Raw genomic sequence first — 16,305 nt, 5'->3', positions numbered from 1 at the left:
GACGGAGACCTGTACCGACACCGACCCGGCGGTGACTGCAGCTCAGGAGCCATGAAGACCCCGGCGGACGCAGGTGGGGACTCGGCACCACGTGAGGCTGGGAAGTTGGGGCACCCCTCCAGGATTTAGGGATCCCGCTCGGGTGGGCTGGAGGAACTTGGAGCTGGGGTACCCCAAAGGTGATGGGGCGGGGCATGTGAAGCGGGGTGCGGAGAGGAGGAAGTGGGGGGCTAGGAGCGGGGCGCGAGGAAGATGGGGGGGGACAGAAGTGTTGGGGGCTGAGGGGGAGGACTGGAAGGACTGGCTCTTGGTGGTACTTGTGAGGGTGGCGGCGGAGCGGGGAGGGGAGTTCCTGGGTCCCGGCGCGGGGGCTCCCCTTCCTTGCCCCCCATGGGGGAGGTCCGCGCCGGCGCGTGGAGTCGCGGGACCTGTTGCATTTCTCGGCTCCAGCTGCAGCCGGGGCCGCGGGGTGGGGTGGGGTCTTTGGGGTGACTCCGTTCTTCGCTTTCTAGGGGAGATTGGATTGGGGGCAGGGGAATGTGGGGCGTAGGGGGGCCTGTGTGTAGGAGAGGGGGCCTTATTTGGTCAGGAGGGGGCTGCACCCCTGGATGCTCCCCTAGGCTTGCAACGCCCTCCAGCTGTCTTTCCCGGGGGGGGGGGGGGGCTCTACCTCCGCGCCCCCCTCCCCCGTTCCCGGGAAGAGAAAAGTTGCGAAGTTCCGAACTGGAAACTCAACGTTCGAAAAGGAACTTTTTGTTTCCGACAAACAACGCGGCGTTAAGGTGGCGCCTGGCGGGGAAGGGAGCAGGGGAGAGAATCTCTGCCCCCCCCAGTGTTTGTGCGAGGGGCTGGATGTGTTTTTCCTGTGGGAAGACAGAGACTGTTGGAATCCCCCCCCCTGCCCGTTTTTGAATCGTTCAGAGGACGATACCACCTTAAATCCAGCTCCAATGTTGTCTTCCTTAGTGCGGGGGGTGGGGGTTAATCGCCAACCTTTTACTCTGGACTTTAACCCCCCATCGCCGCGCGGAAGGGGGGGGTCGAAGCTATCTCTCACCTAGAGCCCCTCCTTAACTACAAACGGAGGATATACCATCTTAAATGCAACTGGGGCGTGCAGCCTTTCTGTCCGGACTTTGGAGGGGGGGGAATCATTTGGGCTGCGGCTGAGCTGGATTTGTAGGGGGAAGCTACTTTTCTAAACCCAGCGGTGCGGAGGGGTCACTGCCCACTCTGTAGCTGAGCGTGGGCAATTGAGTGGCTTCCTTGCATGTCCGGGGGGTGGGGGCTCCTTTTGCAAGGACCTTGCCTGCCCCCACCCTTCCCGGCTGGCTTGTGCTGGGCTCCCCCTCCCCCCTGGCGCCACCCACCCCAGCCCATTGTCTCCAGGAATCTGGGTGTTTTTTTGAAGTTCTTCTCGCTTCTGTTCAAACTTGTCTCCCCCCCGCCCCGGCGGCGGCGGCGGGCGGCTGCTGCAGAACTTTTTCCTGCTTTCGACGCTGGGAAAGTTCCCCCTGCCCCACTCCCGTCGCTTGTTCGGCCTCCCCGACACAGAGGGCCCCGGGCCACGGCCGCCCGCAGAGAAATCACAGCCCAGGTCTGCGCCCCCACCCTGCTGGTGGCAGACTCCCCATCCCCCTTCTCTTGCGTGTCCCCGTAGTTGGAGCCCCCAGTTTTGAACGCTGTCGGGGGGGGGGGCTCAGCTCTGCCCCCGGCTGTGCCAGGCCCACCCCCCAGCGCGCAGACACCCCACTGTGATGTGGTTCCCCCCCAGCCGGAGGCTGCGGCTTGAGGCTGCTGGAATGGGAGTGATGTAATATTCGGGGCGGGGGGGCTGGAATTCGATCCCGGCTCTGTTAGCTGCTGGCTCCAGGGATTAGTCACAGAGGTGGTGTGGTTTGGGGAGGGGGGGGGGCGCTTAAAGAAACAGTGACGCCATTCTGCCCCCAACTCCTGATCCCTCCCACTCCAACTGGCCAGAATACCCCCTTCCCGCTCTGACCGTGGGGGGGCTCTGTGGGGTCGGGTGTGGGGAGGTGGGGAGAGACACGAAGATGGAGTCATGGGTCTGTCCCCAGAGCTGGGCTGTGCCCTAGACGTGCCTACTTAGGGACCAGTGGAAAATGTTCAGGGGGCGAAGGGGGACCTGGCGGAAGCTGAGTCTTGGAAGGAGACTTGGGCGGAGAACAGGCTCTGCATTGTATGTGGGCAGGAGCAGGGGCCCACGGGCAGGGAGCGTGGCTGGCTTCTGGGCTGTATCCTGGCAATTCCAGCCCCCCAAATCCCTGGGATAGCCCTGGCTCAGGGAGTGGATATAGGGGGCATCGGGGGGGCATGCCAGCATGGCCTGACGGCAGCAACTCCTCCTGGCGTCTGGCCCTGCCTCCCATTGGCACCAGGCTGCCGGCGGCTGTGCCAGACCCTGGGGGCTGCGCCTGCCAGCAGACGGTGGTTTTGTGCTCCCCCTCCCGCCCCTTTCTCCTGGCAGAGAGCTGGTGAGGGATGGGCACCCACTGAACAAGAGTGGGCACCAGCTTAGTCACTGGTGCTGAGCTGGCTCTGCCTTCATGGCGGGGGGGGGGGTCTGAACAGCTGACACCTCTGGGAGGGATGAGCTGGGAGCGGGAGTGGGGACTGGGACGGGGGCAGGGGTGGGAGATTGTGGGGGGCAGGAACGCTCGAGCTGCTTGCTAGGGGTGTGTGTTCCCCATCTTTCTTATAGAGGCTGAGCTGGGGGCTCTGAACTCCTCCTCCATCGGGGTACCACTTTGGGTTTGGGGGGGCAGACCTGTCCTGCAGCATTGCAGGACTGCTGCTCCCTAAAGTCCCAGAGGGTTTTGGACGTGTGGGATGCCCCCCAGTGCCTCACTTCTGTATCCTCATGCAACCCTCAGCTCTCACACCTGGGGGCTTGCAGGGGGTGGGGTTCACCCTGCGTGTCTGGTAGCACCAGTCAGGAACAGTGACCCCATTCACGGGATCTCGGCGGGCGGCTGATGTCAGAGTCTTCCCCCCCACCCCGGCTAATTAGCAAGAACAGGCCCCTGTGTGTAAGTGGGGCTGAGTCAGAGGCTGGGGGAGGGGCACGCCTGCCCCATGGTCACAAGGAAACTGGGGGGAAGGAAGCTTTGAACTATCTCTTTGGGGCTAGTGTGGATTTGGGGGATAGGGGCACAGGTCCCTCCTCCTTGCCTGCTTGGTCTTCCAGACTGGCAACCTCATCTGGACTTTCTGGAGCAAAGGTCATTTGGGGTGCCGGGATCTCATGCCAGATCTGAGTATGTCATTGGCACAGTCACCAGTCAGCGATGTGGGGACCCCTCGCCCCGTGCTGGGATGCGGCCCTTCTGAGGCAGAGCAAGGATCCCTCACCTGGCACTGGGACACAGCTGCTTCTGGAGGCAGAGCATGGGGGGCTGCCTGAGCAGGGACCCCTCACCCCGTGCTGCAGTGGTGCTTAGGAGGGGAAGTAACAGGCAGGCAGTTATATGCCTGCAGCCAGGTGGGACTCTGGGGAGAGGGGGGAGGGGAGGTGTCCTGATCACCTGAGTTCCTGGCACGTGGGGGGGACCTGTGGGTGCTGGGGCCCTCCCCAGCCTGCTCCTTCCCTCAGCCTCCCTGTGGGTTATTTTTAGCACTCTGCCGGCTCTGTTGCCTGTTGCTTGGAGACTGGGAGCTGGAGAGGGGCAGGCGGGATGTATTTGTGAGGCCCCACAGCACTTGGTGTGTATTTGGGGGGCTGGACCCCACCTGTGCTTTGGGGGGCAGAGCTGGGTGTTACCCCACATTCTTCTGGTCCCCTTCCCCTGCTCCTAGAGCCCTGCCTCAGTTTGCATTGGGGTCGCCAGCCAGCCAGGGTGGGAAGTGCCTGTCTCTGGGCTGTGCTTGGGGGGGTCTTATGTGCTCCACCCCCCAGAGGGGGCCCAGGCCAGAGCGGGCGTGAGATCATTGCTCTAATGGCTCCGTCTGTGGCTCCCCCCCCCCCACTCCAGGCGCCCGGCCTCCATTACAAAGGCTCTGAATTATTGATAGGCTCTGAGCGCCTGGGGTTTTGGAAATGAGAAACTGCCCCCTCCCCAACTGGTAGGCTGGACTGTGCCCCTTGGCGAGGATACCCCCCCACACAGTGGGGGTCAGCTTCCCCCTCCCCCTCTGGGCAAGGTTGTGGGGGGGGTCTTGGTTGCGCTGGGGTTAATATGGAGGCACTGTCCCACGCAGCCCCGAGTACCAGGGGAGCCGCTGCGGGGTGCTGGCTGCTTGGTTGCTTGGCGTGCCCATGGCTTGTGGGGCTGCTGGCTCAGCCAGTGGTGAGACAGCAGTGTACGAGGGTGGCTTGCCTATTGTCTGCTACCTGTTAGGGGGAGTGACACTGAATCTGCTCCTGGGGGTGCTGCTCCTTGTTGTGGTGGGGGGGATCAGTGAAGTGGTGGAGGCTGAGGGCTCAGTGGGGGACGGGCGTAGCCAAGAGGGCAGGAAAAGGTGGGAGGAGGGGAAGGTATGCAGTGGAGGAAGGGGATGAGGGGGAATTTGTCTAGAAGGTGCTGACCTTAGCTGCCTGCTGGTGACAGACACACCTGGCTCCCGCCCATTCTCACAGGGCTTGGGGGAGCTCTCAGGGTGCCCCTACCCTATGGGGCAGTTGCATTCTGTCCCATGCCAGAAGCAGCTGCAGCTGAGTGTGGGGCAGGCCTGAGGGCATGGTGGAGGCCTCTAGATCCAGCCTGGAAAGTGCTGAGAATCTTGGTGGGCACACCAGGCTCCCGTTTCCTCCCCTCCCACACTCTGTGCCGGCAGCCTGGTACTGGGCATGGGGGCATTTGCCCCTTCTGCACATCCCCCTCCTGGCCCCTGCACCCTTAACAGAGCCAGGAGAGAACATGGAGTCCTGGCTCCCAGCATGGTTCCAGTTTTGGCATCTCTGGACCTCCCTGTGAAGCAGACCCTAAAGGGCTGCTGCCCAGTGCTGCCTAACAGCCCATTTCCCCCACCACAGGGTTCGCCTTCCCCGACTGGGCCTACAAGCCCGAGTCCAGCCCTGGCTCGCGGCAGATCCAGCTGTGGCACTTCATCCTGGAGCTGCTGCGCAAGGAAGAGTACCATGATGTGATTGCCTGGCAGGGCGACTACGGCGAGTTCGTCATCAAGGACCCCGACGAGGTGGCCCGGCTGTGGGGTGTCCGCAAGTGCAAGCCCCAAATGAACTACGACAAGCTGAGCCGGGCGCTGAGGTGAGGGGCTGGGGAGATGGGCAGGGAGAGAGCACACCATCAATCAGGGGCAGTGCCTGGTTCCCAGTCCCCTCCCAAAAGTGGTGTGAGAACCCAGGAGTCCTGGCACCTGCCCTCCTCCCCGGCTCTAACCACTGGCCCTGAAGTTGGGAGTCCGGGCTCAGGCTGTCGTGGCAGGGGGCTGATGGTCCTGGCTCTGCTCCACTTCCCCAGGTACTACTACAACAAGCGAATCTTGCACAAAACCAAAGGCAAACGATTCACCTACAAGTTCAACTTCAACAAGCTGGTGCTGGTGAACTACCCTTTCATTGATGTGGGCATGGCAGGTGAGGGGCAAGGGCCCGGACGGGGTGCTCCTGGGAAGGGCTGTGGGGAGGCAGCTCTCAGGCCCTGGGGACTTGCTCTATAAACAGGAGGGCAGGGGCAGCTGGGGAAGGGGCCGGTGGTGGCTGTGGGGAGGGGAAGTGGATTGGAGACTGGGGAGGTGGAGCTGGGGTGGGATGGGGTGTCGTGAAGGGCTGCCGTTGGGATGGAGGGTTGGCATCGGGGGTGGCCAGGCAGCTGGCAAGGGTCCCCCTCACTGCTCCTCTCCCCCGGCAGGCGGCCCTGTGCCCCAGAGCGCCCCACCTGTGCCCTCAGGCGGCTCCCACTTCCGCTTCCCCCCCTCCACACCGTCAGATGCGTTGTCACCTGGGGCAGAGGAGCTGCGCTCGCCAGGCATCTTCTCAGCCGTGGCCCGGCGCCTGGCTCGTGGCTCTGTCAGTGACTGCAGTGATGCCACCTCGGCCACCTCGGAGCTGGAGGAGCCACTGGGCGAGGAGGGGCGCCGGGCCGGGGGGCCGGGGGAGGGGCCTGGCTTTCGTGGGCCACCCCTGCCCGCCCACTCTCGGCTGGGTCACGAGGGTCTCTTCCGTGCCTACCCCCGGCCCCGTGGGCCTGAGCCCCTCAGCCCCTTCCCTGTGTCCCCCATGGCCGGCCCTGGTGCTCTGCTGCCCCCCCAGCTCTCGCCTGCCCTGCCTCTCACCCCCACCCATGTGAACTACACCCCCTCACCCACCCTGAGCCCCATGTACCCCAGTGGCTCCCACTTCTCCTTCAACCCTGAGGACATGAAGCGGTACCTGCAAGCGCACACCCAGAGTGTTTACAACTACCACCTAAGCCCTCGGGCCTTCCTCCACTACCCGCACATCCTCGTGCCCCAGCCCCAGCGCCCTGAGAAGCCTCCCCCACCTGAAGAGCCCCCCGAACCCTTCAAATTCAAGCTGCAGCCTCCCCCCCTGGGCCGGCGCAACCGAGACAAGGTGCTGGCGCCCCCTGGGGAAGGGGCTGCCCCGGAGCCCCGGGTGCCGTGCATCAAGGTGGAGCCCATCTCGGAGGGGGAGTCGGAGGAGGAGGAGGAGGTGACGGTGGAGGTGACGGACGTCAGCGAGGAAGACGAGGAGGTGTTCAAGGCTCCCCCTGCTCCTCCCGAGAAGTGTGAGGAGCCTTTGGCAGCCCCGGCCCCCCGCCAAGGTGAGGAGAGCAGCCAGTGCATCCCCCTTAAGCTGCGCTTCAAGCGGCGCTGGAGTGAGGACCAGCGGCTGGAGGCAGGCGGGGGGGGCAGCCCTGAGGAGGCAGATGACAAGAAGGCGAAGGGGGAGGGGGCAGGCACCCTGGCCGGTGTGGGGCGGCGCGTCAGCACCGACCTGCCTCATGCCACGGCCCAGCTCTCGCTGGAGAACAGGGACTCGTAGAGCCAGACCCAGAGCCCCCCACGCCCCAGGGATGGACAGGGCTGGGGGGCCGTCTTCTGCCTTAAAGTCAAGATTTTAACCCTTCCTTCTCTGGGCTGCCTGCTCTGCTGGCCCCTGGACATGGCGTGTGGCAGGGGCACACCGCTGTTTTTATGTTGTTATACATACATACATACATACATACATATATTTTTGGGGGGATGATTTTCAATCTGGGTGCCGCTTTCCTTTCAGGGGCTCTGTTTTTAAGGGGGTGCCACCCCAGGAATTTATATCATGTAGAACTTTGTTTTTAACCTTTTCCCACCCCCTGTATCCCCTTGTTTATATCCAGTTGCTGCCTTGTTTTGGGGGTGGGGGGTGGGCGGGGCGAGGCATGGATCTTGGGGAGGCATGTTGTGTCCCTCACCTCACACTTGTGGGGGGGAAACAGGGGCTTTAAAGCACAATAAACTGAGTCCCTGTCTGGCTGGATCAGAAATGGAAACCAGCCCTGTGCTGCTGCTGTGTTAGCAGGGGTTGGGGGAGAGCTGACCCCAATATTGCAGGCCTGGCTCTTGCCCTCCCCTATGGTTGGTCTGCATGGGACTGTCTGGTCTCTTGCCGAGAGGGGGTGGCCTGGCGCTTGGGGGATGCAGGTTGCTCTGGGATGCCAGACATGGCTTTAGCTAACCAAAAATGAGTGGGGTGGGTGTGGGCATGGGCCTGAGCCACCCCAGGGGCTGGAGGGACCTCAAGTGCCTGTTGAAATACTGTCTCTGTGGGACTGGGGGTGAGGCGTAGGCAGCCTGTGGCCCCCCATGGAACAGTGCCTGAACCACCCTTTCTCCACTTCTGAGGGGCCGTTCCTGAGTGCGAATGGGCGAGGGTGGGATTCCCAAGGGAGGGGAGCAGGGGCTCCCATAAATGGGGTGAGACCCAAGCAGATGGGTGTGCCTGAAGTATGATGGGAAGTGGGTACCCCCTCCCATTCTCCTGGGGGCAGGGCTTGCCTGCCTTGTTCTAGCGTGGGACTTATGGACCCAGACGGGCAGGCTCCGCTCTGTGGCCCACTGTTGGGAGTGGCTGGGGGGGTTGACTTCCGAAGCCTTATTCCAATTCCTGTGCAGCCAGGGTGGGTGGGCGGGCGGGCAGGCTCGGGTCACGAATGTATAAAAATAACCAATAAAAGAGCTGGCAACATCCTGGCTTTTTTCTTTGTAGTGCCAGCAGTGGAATGGGGAGAGAAATGCTCTAACAGTTTCTAAGCCTGGGTCAAGGGCTGTGGCTGGGAGCACTGGGGGAGCGGGTGTCCTCTTGAACCCCTCTGGCGCCTGACAAGGGAGCCCCTGGCCTATGGCTGTATCACCCACCCACAGCTAGTCCCTCTGCCAACCTCCCAGCCTCTCCCTTACTGTCCTGTCCCAAAGGTGGGCAGAGAACAGCCCCCTCGGGCAGGGGGCAGTTGCCTTACTGTCTCTCTGCCTCCCAAGCCCCATTTACCCTGCTGCAGCTGGCAAGGCCACTTTGCCTGATGGAGTTGTTTACTGCCCTGGGGGAAGAGTCCCCTCCTGGGTACTTGACTCCTCCCCAAGACCTGTACTTGCTGGGGGGGAGGGGGAGGAGGCATGGCTTGGAATGACCATGCCAGACACCCCCTGAGGCTTGCCCCTCCATGGACACTGCCCAGAGTTAACCCCCAGGGCAGAGAGCCAAAACTGGTTGAATGTGTGAGGACCAATCTTGCAGGGTGGAAGAGGGAATCTGCCCTTCTCCACCAGCCAGGTTCCAGGGCAGCTCTGCCAGTGCCTCCTCCTGGTTGGGGGAAAGGGGGAACAGCTTCCTTTCTTTGCTGCCCCCTCTCCCCTCATGCCTCTCACTCCTGCGCACAGCCCCCTCTGGTCCCTGGCTTGGCCCCTCTTCCAGAACCTCTTGTCCCAATCAGTCCCTACCCCTTCAGCCTGTTGGCAGTACTGTGTGCCCATGGCCAAGCATCTCAGCAACTGTTAGGGTCATGCTGTGACCCTCTTGAGAGTGGGGAGCTCCCACCCTCAGTGTGGAGGGGCTAGTGCTAGTCACACAGCCTCTGAGCCAAGTATGGAACCAAGGAGTTCTGGCTCCCAGCCCATCCTGCTCTATCCTCCAGCCTCCACTTCCTTGCAGCAGGGGGGAGAAAAGCCATGCTGTTTTCGTCACCAGCTGGGCCCATGACCTGAGCTAGGTGGAGTGGGGAAAGCCCTGGCCCAGCTCCCACGCATGGGCTACGTCTACACGTGCCCCAAACTTCGAAATGGCCATGCAAATGGCCATTTTGAAGTTTACTAATGAAGCGCTGAAATGCATATTCAGCGCTTCATTAGCATGCGGGCGGCAGCCGCGCTTCGAAATTGACGCTCCTTGCCGCCGCGCGGCGCGTCCAGACGGGGCTCCTTTTCGGGACTTCGAAGTAGGCAGCATCCTTTCGAAAAGGAGCCCCGTCTGGACGCGCCGCGCAGCAGCAAGGAGCGTCAATTTCGAAGCGTGGCTGCCACCCGCATGCTAATGAAGCGCTGAATATGCATTTCAGCGCTTCATTAGTAAACTTCGAAATGGCCATTTGCATGGCCATTTCGAAGTTTGGGGCACGTGTAGACGTAGCCATGGTGAGTTAGGCCCTGGCCACTGAAAGGTGAACTGCTGGCCCCTCAGCTGGTGCCCAAGGTCCCTCCCTCCCTTTTGTGCTCTACCTGCCCCCGGTCCCCACCATGGTGCACCTGCCTGCTGGGGCTCTGGGCACCCAGCTCCAGCTGCTCAGGCAGGGCCGAGGGCCAACCTTGGCATGAGAAGCCTGGCCTGCAGGGTGTGGGGGGCCCAGCCGTTTGGGAGGGCAGGGCCTGCCCTGGCTGTGACATCTGTCACTGGCCATGCCCTGGACCACACTCCCCTGGGACCTAAGGCCGTGGGCGCCCCGTGGGCTTGGCCGAGTGAGCATTTCCCACGGCCGGCGTGGGCCCATTGCAGGGGAACTTGCCTGGCCACGCCATTAACCAGGGGACGGGGCATTCCTGGCCTTAAAACGGAGCTCAGCTCTGGGGGCTGGGCCAGGAGTGCGCGGGGGGGCAGCCTATGGGGGTGCTGGGGCCAGCAGCTGCCCGTTGCCCCCCAGCAGGACGTGGGGGCCCGGGGCGGCTCCGTCTCTGCCGCGCAGGGTGTGGATCCACCCAGAGATGCCCGGCTTGGGCAGCCGCCTCCACGCGCCATTCCCGGGGCAGGGCGCCCGGACGCCTGGGTCCCGCCCTGCAGGAGCGCGCAGGGCCGCGCGTGCCCAGGTCGGACTGGCAGGAAACTACTTTCCCAGCGCCCCTAGCGGCGGGTGGGGCGGGGGGCGAGGCCGGACTCAGTTTCCCAGCGTCCCTCGCGGCAGGTGGGGGCGGGGCCTGGCTCCGTTTCCCAGCGCCCCCCGCGGCGGATGGGGGCGGGGCCTGGCTCAGGTTCCCAGCTCCCCCCGCGGCGGTTGGGGGCCGGGGGCGAGGCCGGACTCAGTTTCCCAGCGTCCGTCGCGGCGGGTGGGGGCGGGCCCGGGACGGCGCAGGCGCCCTCCGCAGTCCCCCCGCCCCCCCCGTCCGGCCTCGCCATGAGCAGCGGCAGCGCCGGCCCCTCCCGGCCCCGGACCAGCTCGTTCGCCGACGCCGCCTCGGGCGGGGCCGCCGTCGGTCCCGGAGCTCCCGCTCCGCCCGGCCCCCCCCCGGGGGCAGCGGCGGGCACTAAGGCGGGGGCGGCGGGGCCCGGGCCGGGGGGGGGCGGCGGCGGCGGCGGCTCCGGGGCCTTCCCGCCGGGCCTCAAACTCGGCCGTGAGTGGGGGCGGGGGCGGCGCCCGGCTGCGCGGCGGAGGGAAGAGGCGCTGCGGGGGCGGGTGAACGGTGGGGTCCTGGGCTCGTCCTGGCGGCCCGGAGCGCTGGGGGAGGGCTGAGGACGGGGTCTCGGGTCCCGTTCGGAGCCGGGGGCTGGTGGGTGGCTCCGTCATTGGACTGGGGCATCAAGTGTTGGGGTTCAGCACCTCGACTGCGTCTGCTGAGTGGGGAGTACCTGGGCTGGAGCTGGGGGTTCCCGGGGTCGCGTTGGTTTGGTCACTGGGCTTGCTTCTCAGTGGGAGTTGTAGGGGGCCCCTTTGGCACTAGCTGGGGGAGAAGGTGTCCCGGGGTGAAGAGGGACACTGACTGGGGCAGAAGTGGGGGTGTTATGTGGGGGGACGCTGTTCTCGCTGGAGTGTGTTGAGGGGAGCTGGAGGCAGTAGCGCGGGGGCTGCGTGGTACTGGTAGTGCACAGGAGCTAGTGGCAGAGTTGCTGTGGGGTGGGTAGAGTGGGGACTCTGGTACTCTCTTTAACCTGTAGGTTGGGAAGGTGGGAGCATCAGGGAGTCGGGGCTTGGCAATGTTTCTTGCTCCCCGCAATCCCAGGAGCAGGATTGTGGAGGTCCCTAGACAGGTCTCTACCCACTCTTAGAAGGGGAGGAGTGGGGCAGTGCTGAGCTGCTTGGGGGCATCCCTGTTGTGTTTGCAGCTCTTCTCTTCTCCTCCCCTCCCCTGAGAACGGGGCAAAGAAAGGTTGTGGGGCGGGGGGTTCCCTGTCTGTGTATCTAAATCCCTGCTCCCATCCCCAGGAGACAGCAGGAGGAACAGGGTTTGTGTTGGGGGGTATCCCTGACTATATCTAAAACAACTTCCATCCCCAGGAGACAGCGGGAAGGTGAGCACAGTAGTGGCCACACCTGGCCAGGGCCCAGAGCGCCCACAAGAGGTTTCCTACTCAGATATCAAGGTCATCGGGAATGGCTCCTTCGGTGTGGTCTACCAGGCCCGCCTGGCTGACTCTGGGGAGCTGGTGGCCATCAAGAAAGTGCTGCAGGACAAGCGTTTCAAGGTGAGTATGAGGGGAGGGGGAACTGGAGGGGTCCCTCCTCCTTGCCAGGCTCCCCACAACTCATCCATCTGTGTTTCCCTCAGAACCGGGAGCTGCAGATCATGCGCAAGCTGGATCACTGCAACATCGTGCGGCTGCGCTACTTCTTCTACTCCAGTGGGGAGAAGGTCAGGGGTCACCAGGGAGGGGCAGGGAGTGGACCTATGGGGTAGGATAAGGGAGTCCCTGTTAGGCTGCTCTGTGTGAGGTTGGGTTGCGAGAGCTGGTGGAAGAGGGGACTTAAGGGGTGGGGCAGGGGAGGCCTACTCCTGACCCATTCTCACCTAGAGCAAGTCGAGTGGGGCTCCCTTGTCTCACCCTTTAAGTCCACCTTCTCCACCAGTTCTTGGGACCCTTCCTCACCAAGAGCAGCTTAAGAGCTGGTGGAGGGAGTGGATCTAGGGGTTGGGGCAGAGGATCCCCACTCAGGCTGTTCCCAGTGAGGATGGGTCCCGAGAGCTGGTGGAAGAGGGGGACCCAGGGAGTGGGATAGAGCCATGTTCTGGGTCCATTTGCACCTTTCATGTGTGAAGAGTCCATAGGGCTGGGGGCAGGGTGTCCCAGGTCCTCTCTCTCAGCGGGGAGGGCTGATGTTGGAGACTGGGTTGGGGAGCATAGAGCCAAGGAAAGTCCCCTCTTACCCAGCCCCATTACAGAAGGACGAGGTGTACCTGAACCTGGTGCTGGACTTTGTGCCTGAGACAGTGTACCGTGTGGCACGCCACTTCACCAAGGCCAAACAGACCATCCCAGTCATCTATGTCAAGGTGAGCGTTGGGGGCAGCTGCACAGAGGTAGGTGAGGGACTGCCCAGGGGACTCTAGGCTGGCTGTGAGCACGTCTCCCTTCCTGGCAGGTGTACATGTATCAGCTCTTCCGCAGCCTGGCCTACATCCATTCCCAGGGTGTCTGTCACCGTGACATCAAGCCACAGAACCTACTGGTGGACCCTGACACGGCTGTGCTCAAGCTGTGCGACTTCGGCAGGTGTGAGCTGGGCCCCCTCTTGTGATAGTGGTGTGAAGGGGAAAGGGGTGGGCTTGTGGAACACGGCCTGAGCAGCATAGGCCCTCATCAGATGGGTGACTCAGATGGACAGCAGCAGTCCCTGTAACTTGAGCCCTTGGGCGGCCACCCAGCTGATTGGTAGAGCGCCCCCAGCAGGCAGCCTGTTTCTATGGGTGGTGCACGTCTGTATGTGCCTCAGTGCGCGGAGTACTATTTATACTGCATGTGGATGGACAGCATTTGAAGGTGGGGTGTCAGGCACGTACCAGGCCGGGTGTGGGGTGATTTGTCCCACACACGGGCCCTTACAAGACGATTGCGCAGCAGTTGCCTTGGGCACAACCAGTGGCTGGTGTAGGCTGGCCACAGTGCACTCACCTGTTGGGAGGGGCAGGGGACAGAGCTGGGCCCACTCACTATGGGGAGTTTGTCCTGCAGTGCCAAGCAGCTGGTCCGAGGTGAGCCCAATGTCTCCTACATCTGCTCCCGCTATTATCGTGCCCCTGAGCTCATCTTCGGGGCCACCGATTACACATCAAATATAGGTGAGTTCCCCTGGCCCCCCTCTCTCTTCTTCCTGCTGTACAGTAAGTGGGAGGGAACCCAGGTGTCCTGACCACCCCTGTCCCTTCCTAGATATCTGGTCAGCGGGCTGCGTGCTGGCTGAGCTGCTGTTGGGCCAGCCTATCTTCCCTGGGGACAGTGGCGTAGACCAGCTGGTGGAAATCATCAAGGTAGGAGGTGCCCAGTGTGGTGAAATATGAAGTGTGGCTCAGGAGAATTGTCCCTCCAGCCTCTCCTCTGGCCCCAGCGGGCTCCAGCTCTGGGGTGGCTAGTGTGGCACAGCTTGAGCCTGAGGCAGCTCCACATGGGTAATCTTGGGGGGGGGCGCAGCTGTGGCAATCGGTTACATTTCTCTTGGACATCACTGCACTAGACCCCACTCCCCTCCCAGAACTGAAGTGGAACCCAGGAGTTCTGGCTCCCAGCCACTAGATCCCACTTCCCTCCTGGAGCAGACCGTGCTGGGCTGGACCTCATGGAAGGGGCCCACACTGTGCTCTCATTTAATGAGTACTTTACTTACTAGCACACGCTTTAACGAGGGACGCACATACTTACCTTTGTTCACTGGACAAGTGAACTCCCATCACTAATGCTGCAAGCCTGACCCCCTCCCCGCTGCTCCACCCTGCTGCAGCCTTAAACCCCACCTCCGGCCCCACAGACCCTAAACCACTGCAGCCTGAACCCCCCACAGGCCCTAAACTGCTGCAGTCTGACACCTCCCACACTGGCCTCTGCAGACCCTAAACCACCGCAGTCTTTAACCCCCTGCTCCCCAGACCCAACCCACCACCAGGTTTTAATCCTCCTGGTCATGGCCCCAAACTGCCCCCCTGCCTTTAACCCTCCCCAACCCAAAGTTCACTCACCTTTCAAAAGCAGTACCACCTGCTGCTCCTCCTTCCTCGAGTTAGGAGCACTAGGAACCAATCAGAGACTTGTACGGTTATTTTAATGGAAATTTAGTGTCCCTCTTACGAGCTTTCACTTACGGGCAGAGAGTTGGGAAGCAACTGTGCTCGTACAGCGAGGGATGAGTGTACTTGAGACCTACCAGCCTCCTTTCCAAGGGCTTGCTGCAGGCAGGGCTGTGAGAGGGGAAGGGCCAATGCCTGGGTGTGGGACATGCACCTTGGGAGGACCTGAGAGGCTGGGGGCAGGATGGTAACAGGTGCCCCATCCCTGCAGGTGCTGGGGACGCCAACGAGAGAGCAGATTCGGGAGATGAACCCCAACTACACGGAGTTCAAGTTTCCCCAGATCAAAGCACATCCTTGGCTAAAGGTACAGGGAGGTAGAAGGCACTGTCTGGGGGAGCTCCCCCCATTAGGGTGGGGATGCTCCTTGAGAGGGCTGTGGCTGTCTGCTGACCCTGACGTGAGGAGAGGCTGTCTGGTGCTGACTCCAGGGGGGCCGTGGGGCTTTGTGGGGCTGGGCTCTTCCCAAGTTGATCTCTCTGCTCCCACTCCCCAGGTGTTCAAGCCACGCACCCCCCTGGAGGCCGTGTCATTGTGCAGCCGCCTGCTGGAGTACACGCCCGCCACCCGCCTCTCCCCACTGGAGGCCTGTGCCAGCGCCTTCTTTGATGAGCTGCGGGAGCCCAATGCCCGCCTGCCCAGTGGGCGCGACCTGCCCCCCCTCTTCAACTTCAGCCCAGGGGGTGAGTGCTGGTGCGGGCGGGGCGGGGCGGGGCCTGCAGTCCATCTCTCTGACTCCTCTGCTTTCTCCCCACAGAATTGTCCATCCAGCCCTCGCTCAACCCTTCCCTCATCCCACCCCACCTGCTGGGGTGCACGCCCAGCGCACATGGTGAGTGTTGGCGTGGGGACGTACTGGGAGGTTGGGACTGAAGAGCCTAGGGCCTTTCTTCTCTAGCCCTCCCCCGTTCTCCCTTGGCTGGGTTGCAGTGCATGCTGGGAGTATAGGGGGACTACACCTTTTGTGCTCCCTGCTGCCCCAGGGGTTGCTGGGAGCTGGGCCAGAGCCTGGGTGCTATGGGGGTGGGTGTTGGCCCTGCTGTGCTGACTTGTCTTCTCTCCCCACCACCTGCAGGCACTGAAAGGAGCCAGGGGACTCCAGGGGATGGCGCAGGATCCATCACCAATGCATCCTGAGGGGCTGGGGGGCAGGCCCCCTCCCCACCCCACGGCCACCCCATGGACTTGTCTGAACTGTGAACTGGGTGGGGGCAGTGCCCATGGACCACGAGCCCTGCTTCCCCTTGGCTGGGGGCCAGCCAGTCACGGAGGAGATGCTGCTCTCGCTAACCTGGGGCGGGGGCAGGGGTGGACACAAGTCATGCTGCTTCTTTCGCCCCCTTGGAAGTGGCTCTGGCTGCCGCCCCCTGGATTTTAAGTTGCTTTTGGTTTTTAACACCCTCCTTCCCTTGTCTCCTGTGCTGCTGCCCTGTAGGGGGGAAGGGGGAAGCAGGAGACAAAGCTGGGAACAAACCCCCTGCCAGGCGAGGGGTGGGAGTCACCTGTGGGCCTGGCTGGCTGCATCCCTCTGCATTCCCTCCCCACCTCCCCAACAAGGCTATCTCCTTGGAGGAAGGGGCCCAGCTCTCAGGGGGGAGGGGATTTTTATTTCCCTCCTGCCTGCCCCCTGTAAATACCCCTCCACCAAACCCATTTCTTTTACTGATGGCTGTGTACATAGATGATTTTTTTCTTAAGCCAAGTGCCCCCTCCCCCCCCGTGTGTTAGTTTCTCTTAGTTCTGGCTCTGTACAGGCGCCTGGTTCAATAAATTATTGGCATGGAAGGATGCAGGGGCATGTGGAGCTGCTGGGGGCTACCTGTGGTGTAAGCTCACCTCCCTCAGCTGATTGTCCCCTGGGAGGGCTAT

General features: G+C 62.6%; 2 protein-coding genes across 3 annotated transcripts; both read left to right on the top strand.

Moving 5' to 3' along the window:
• Positions 1-8,075, top strand: ERF (ETS2 repressor factor). Of its 2 annotated transcripts, none has more exons than XM_074980707.1 (4): positions 1-73; positions 4,994-5,228; positions 5,442-5,557; positions 5,832-8,075. In XM_074980707.1, exons 1-4 carry the CDS (start codon positions 52-54, stop codon positions 6,965-6,967), a joined length of 1,509 nt encoding a protein of 502 aa, XP_074836808.1. In that variant the 5' UTR covers positions 1-51; the 3' UTR covers positions 6,968-8,075. The 2 variants fall into 2 exon arrangements, with proteins under 2 accessions (XP_074836808.1, XP_074836809.1); XM_074980708.1 differs by having other exon boundaries at positions 72-179.
• A 2,459-nt stretch (positions 8,076-10,534) lies between these two features.
• Positions 10,535-16,226, top strand: GSK3A (glycogen synthase kinase 3 alpha). Its single transcript, XM_074980587.1, has 11 exons — positions 10,535-10,776; positions 11,658-11,845; positions 11,929-12,012; positions 12,541-12,651; positions 12,741-12,871; positions 13,331-13,437; positions 13,529-13,626; positions 14,648-14,743; positions 14,933-15,119; positions 15,194-15,268; positions 15,512-16,226. The coding sequence occupies exons 1-11, from the start codon at positions 10,560-10,562 to the stop codon at positions 15,571-15,573; spliced, it is 1,356 nt and encodes a 451-aa protein (XP_074836688.1). The 5' UTR covers positions 10,535-10,559; the 3' UTR covers positions 15,574-16,226.
• Positions 16,227-16,305: the final 79 nt, after the last annotated feature.

This window comes from Carettochelys insculpta, chromosome 30, assembly GCF_033958435.1.
Source record: "Carettochelys insculpta isolate YL-2023 chromosome 30, ASM3395843v1, whole genome shotgun sequence".
Taxonomy (NCBI): Eukaryota; Metazoa; Chordata; order Testudines; family Carettochelyidae; genus Carettochelys; species Carettochelys insculpta.
This window is presented reverse-complemented; position numbering and strand designations above follow the sequence as displayed.

Coding starts and splice junctions, on each gene's coding strand:
- ERF (XM_074980707.1), top strand. CDS start 52: ATGAAGACCCCGGCGGACGCAG. Junction 5,229..5,441: donor AAGCTGAGCCGGGCGCTGAG/GTGAGGGGCTGG, acceptor CCACTTCCCCAG/GTACTACTACAACAAGCGAA. Junction 5,558..5,831: donor CATTGATGTGGGCATGGCAG/GTGAGGGGCAAG, acceptor CTCCCCCGGCAG/GCGGCCCTGTGCCCCAGAGC.
- GSK3A (XM_074980587.1), top strand. CDS start 10,560: ATGAGCAGCGGCAGCGCCGGCCCCTCCCGGCCCCGGACCAGCTCGTTC. Junction 12,652..12,740: donor TCCCAGTCATCTATGTCAAG/GTGAGCGTTGGG, acceptor CCTTCCTGGCAG/GTGTACATGTATCAGCTCTT. Junction 13,627..14,647: donor AGCTGGTGGAAATCATCAAG/GTAGGAGGTGCC, acceptor CCATCCCTGCAG/GTGCTGGGGACGCCAACGAG.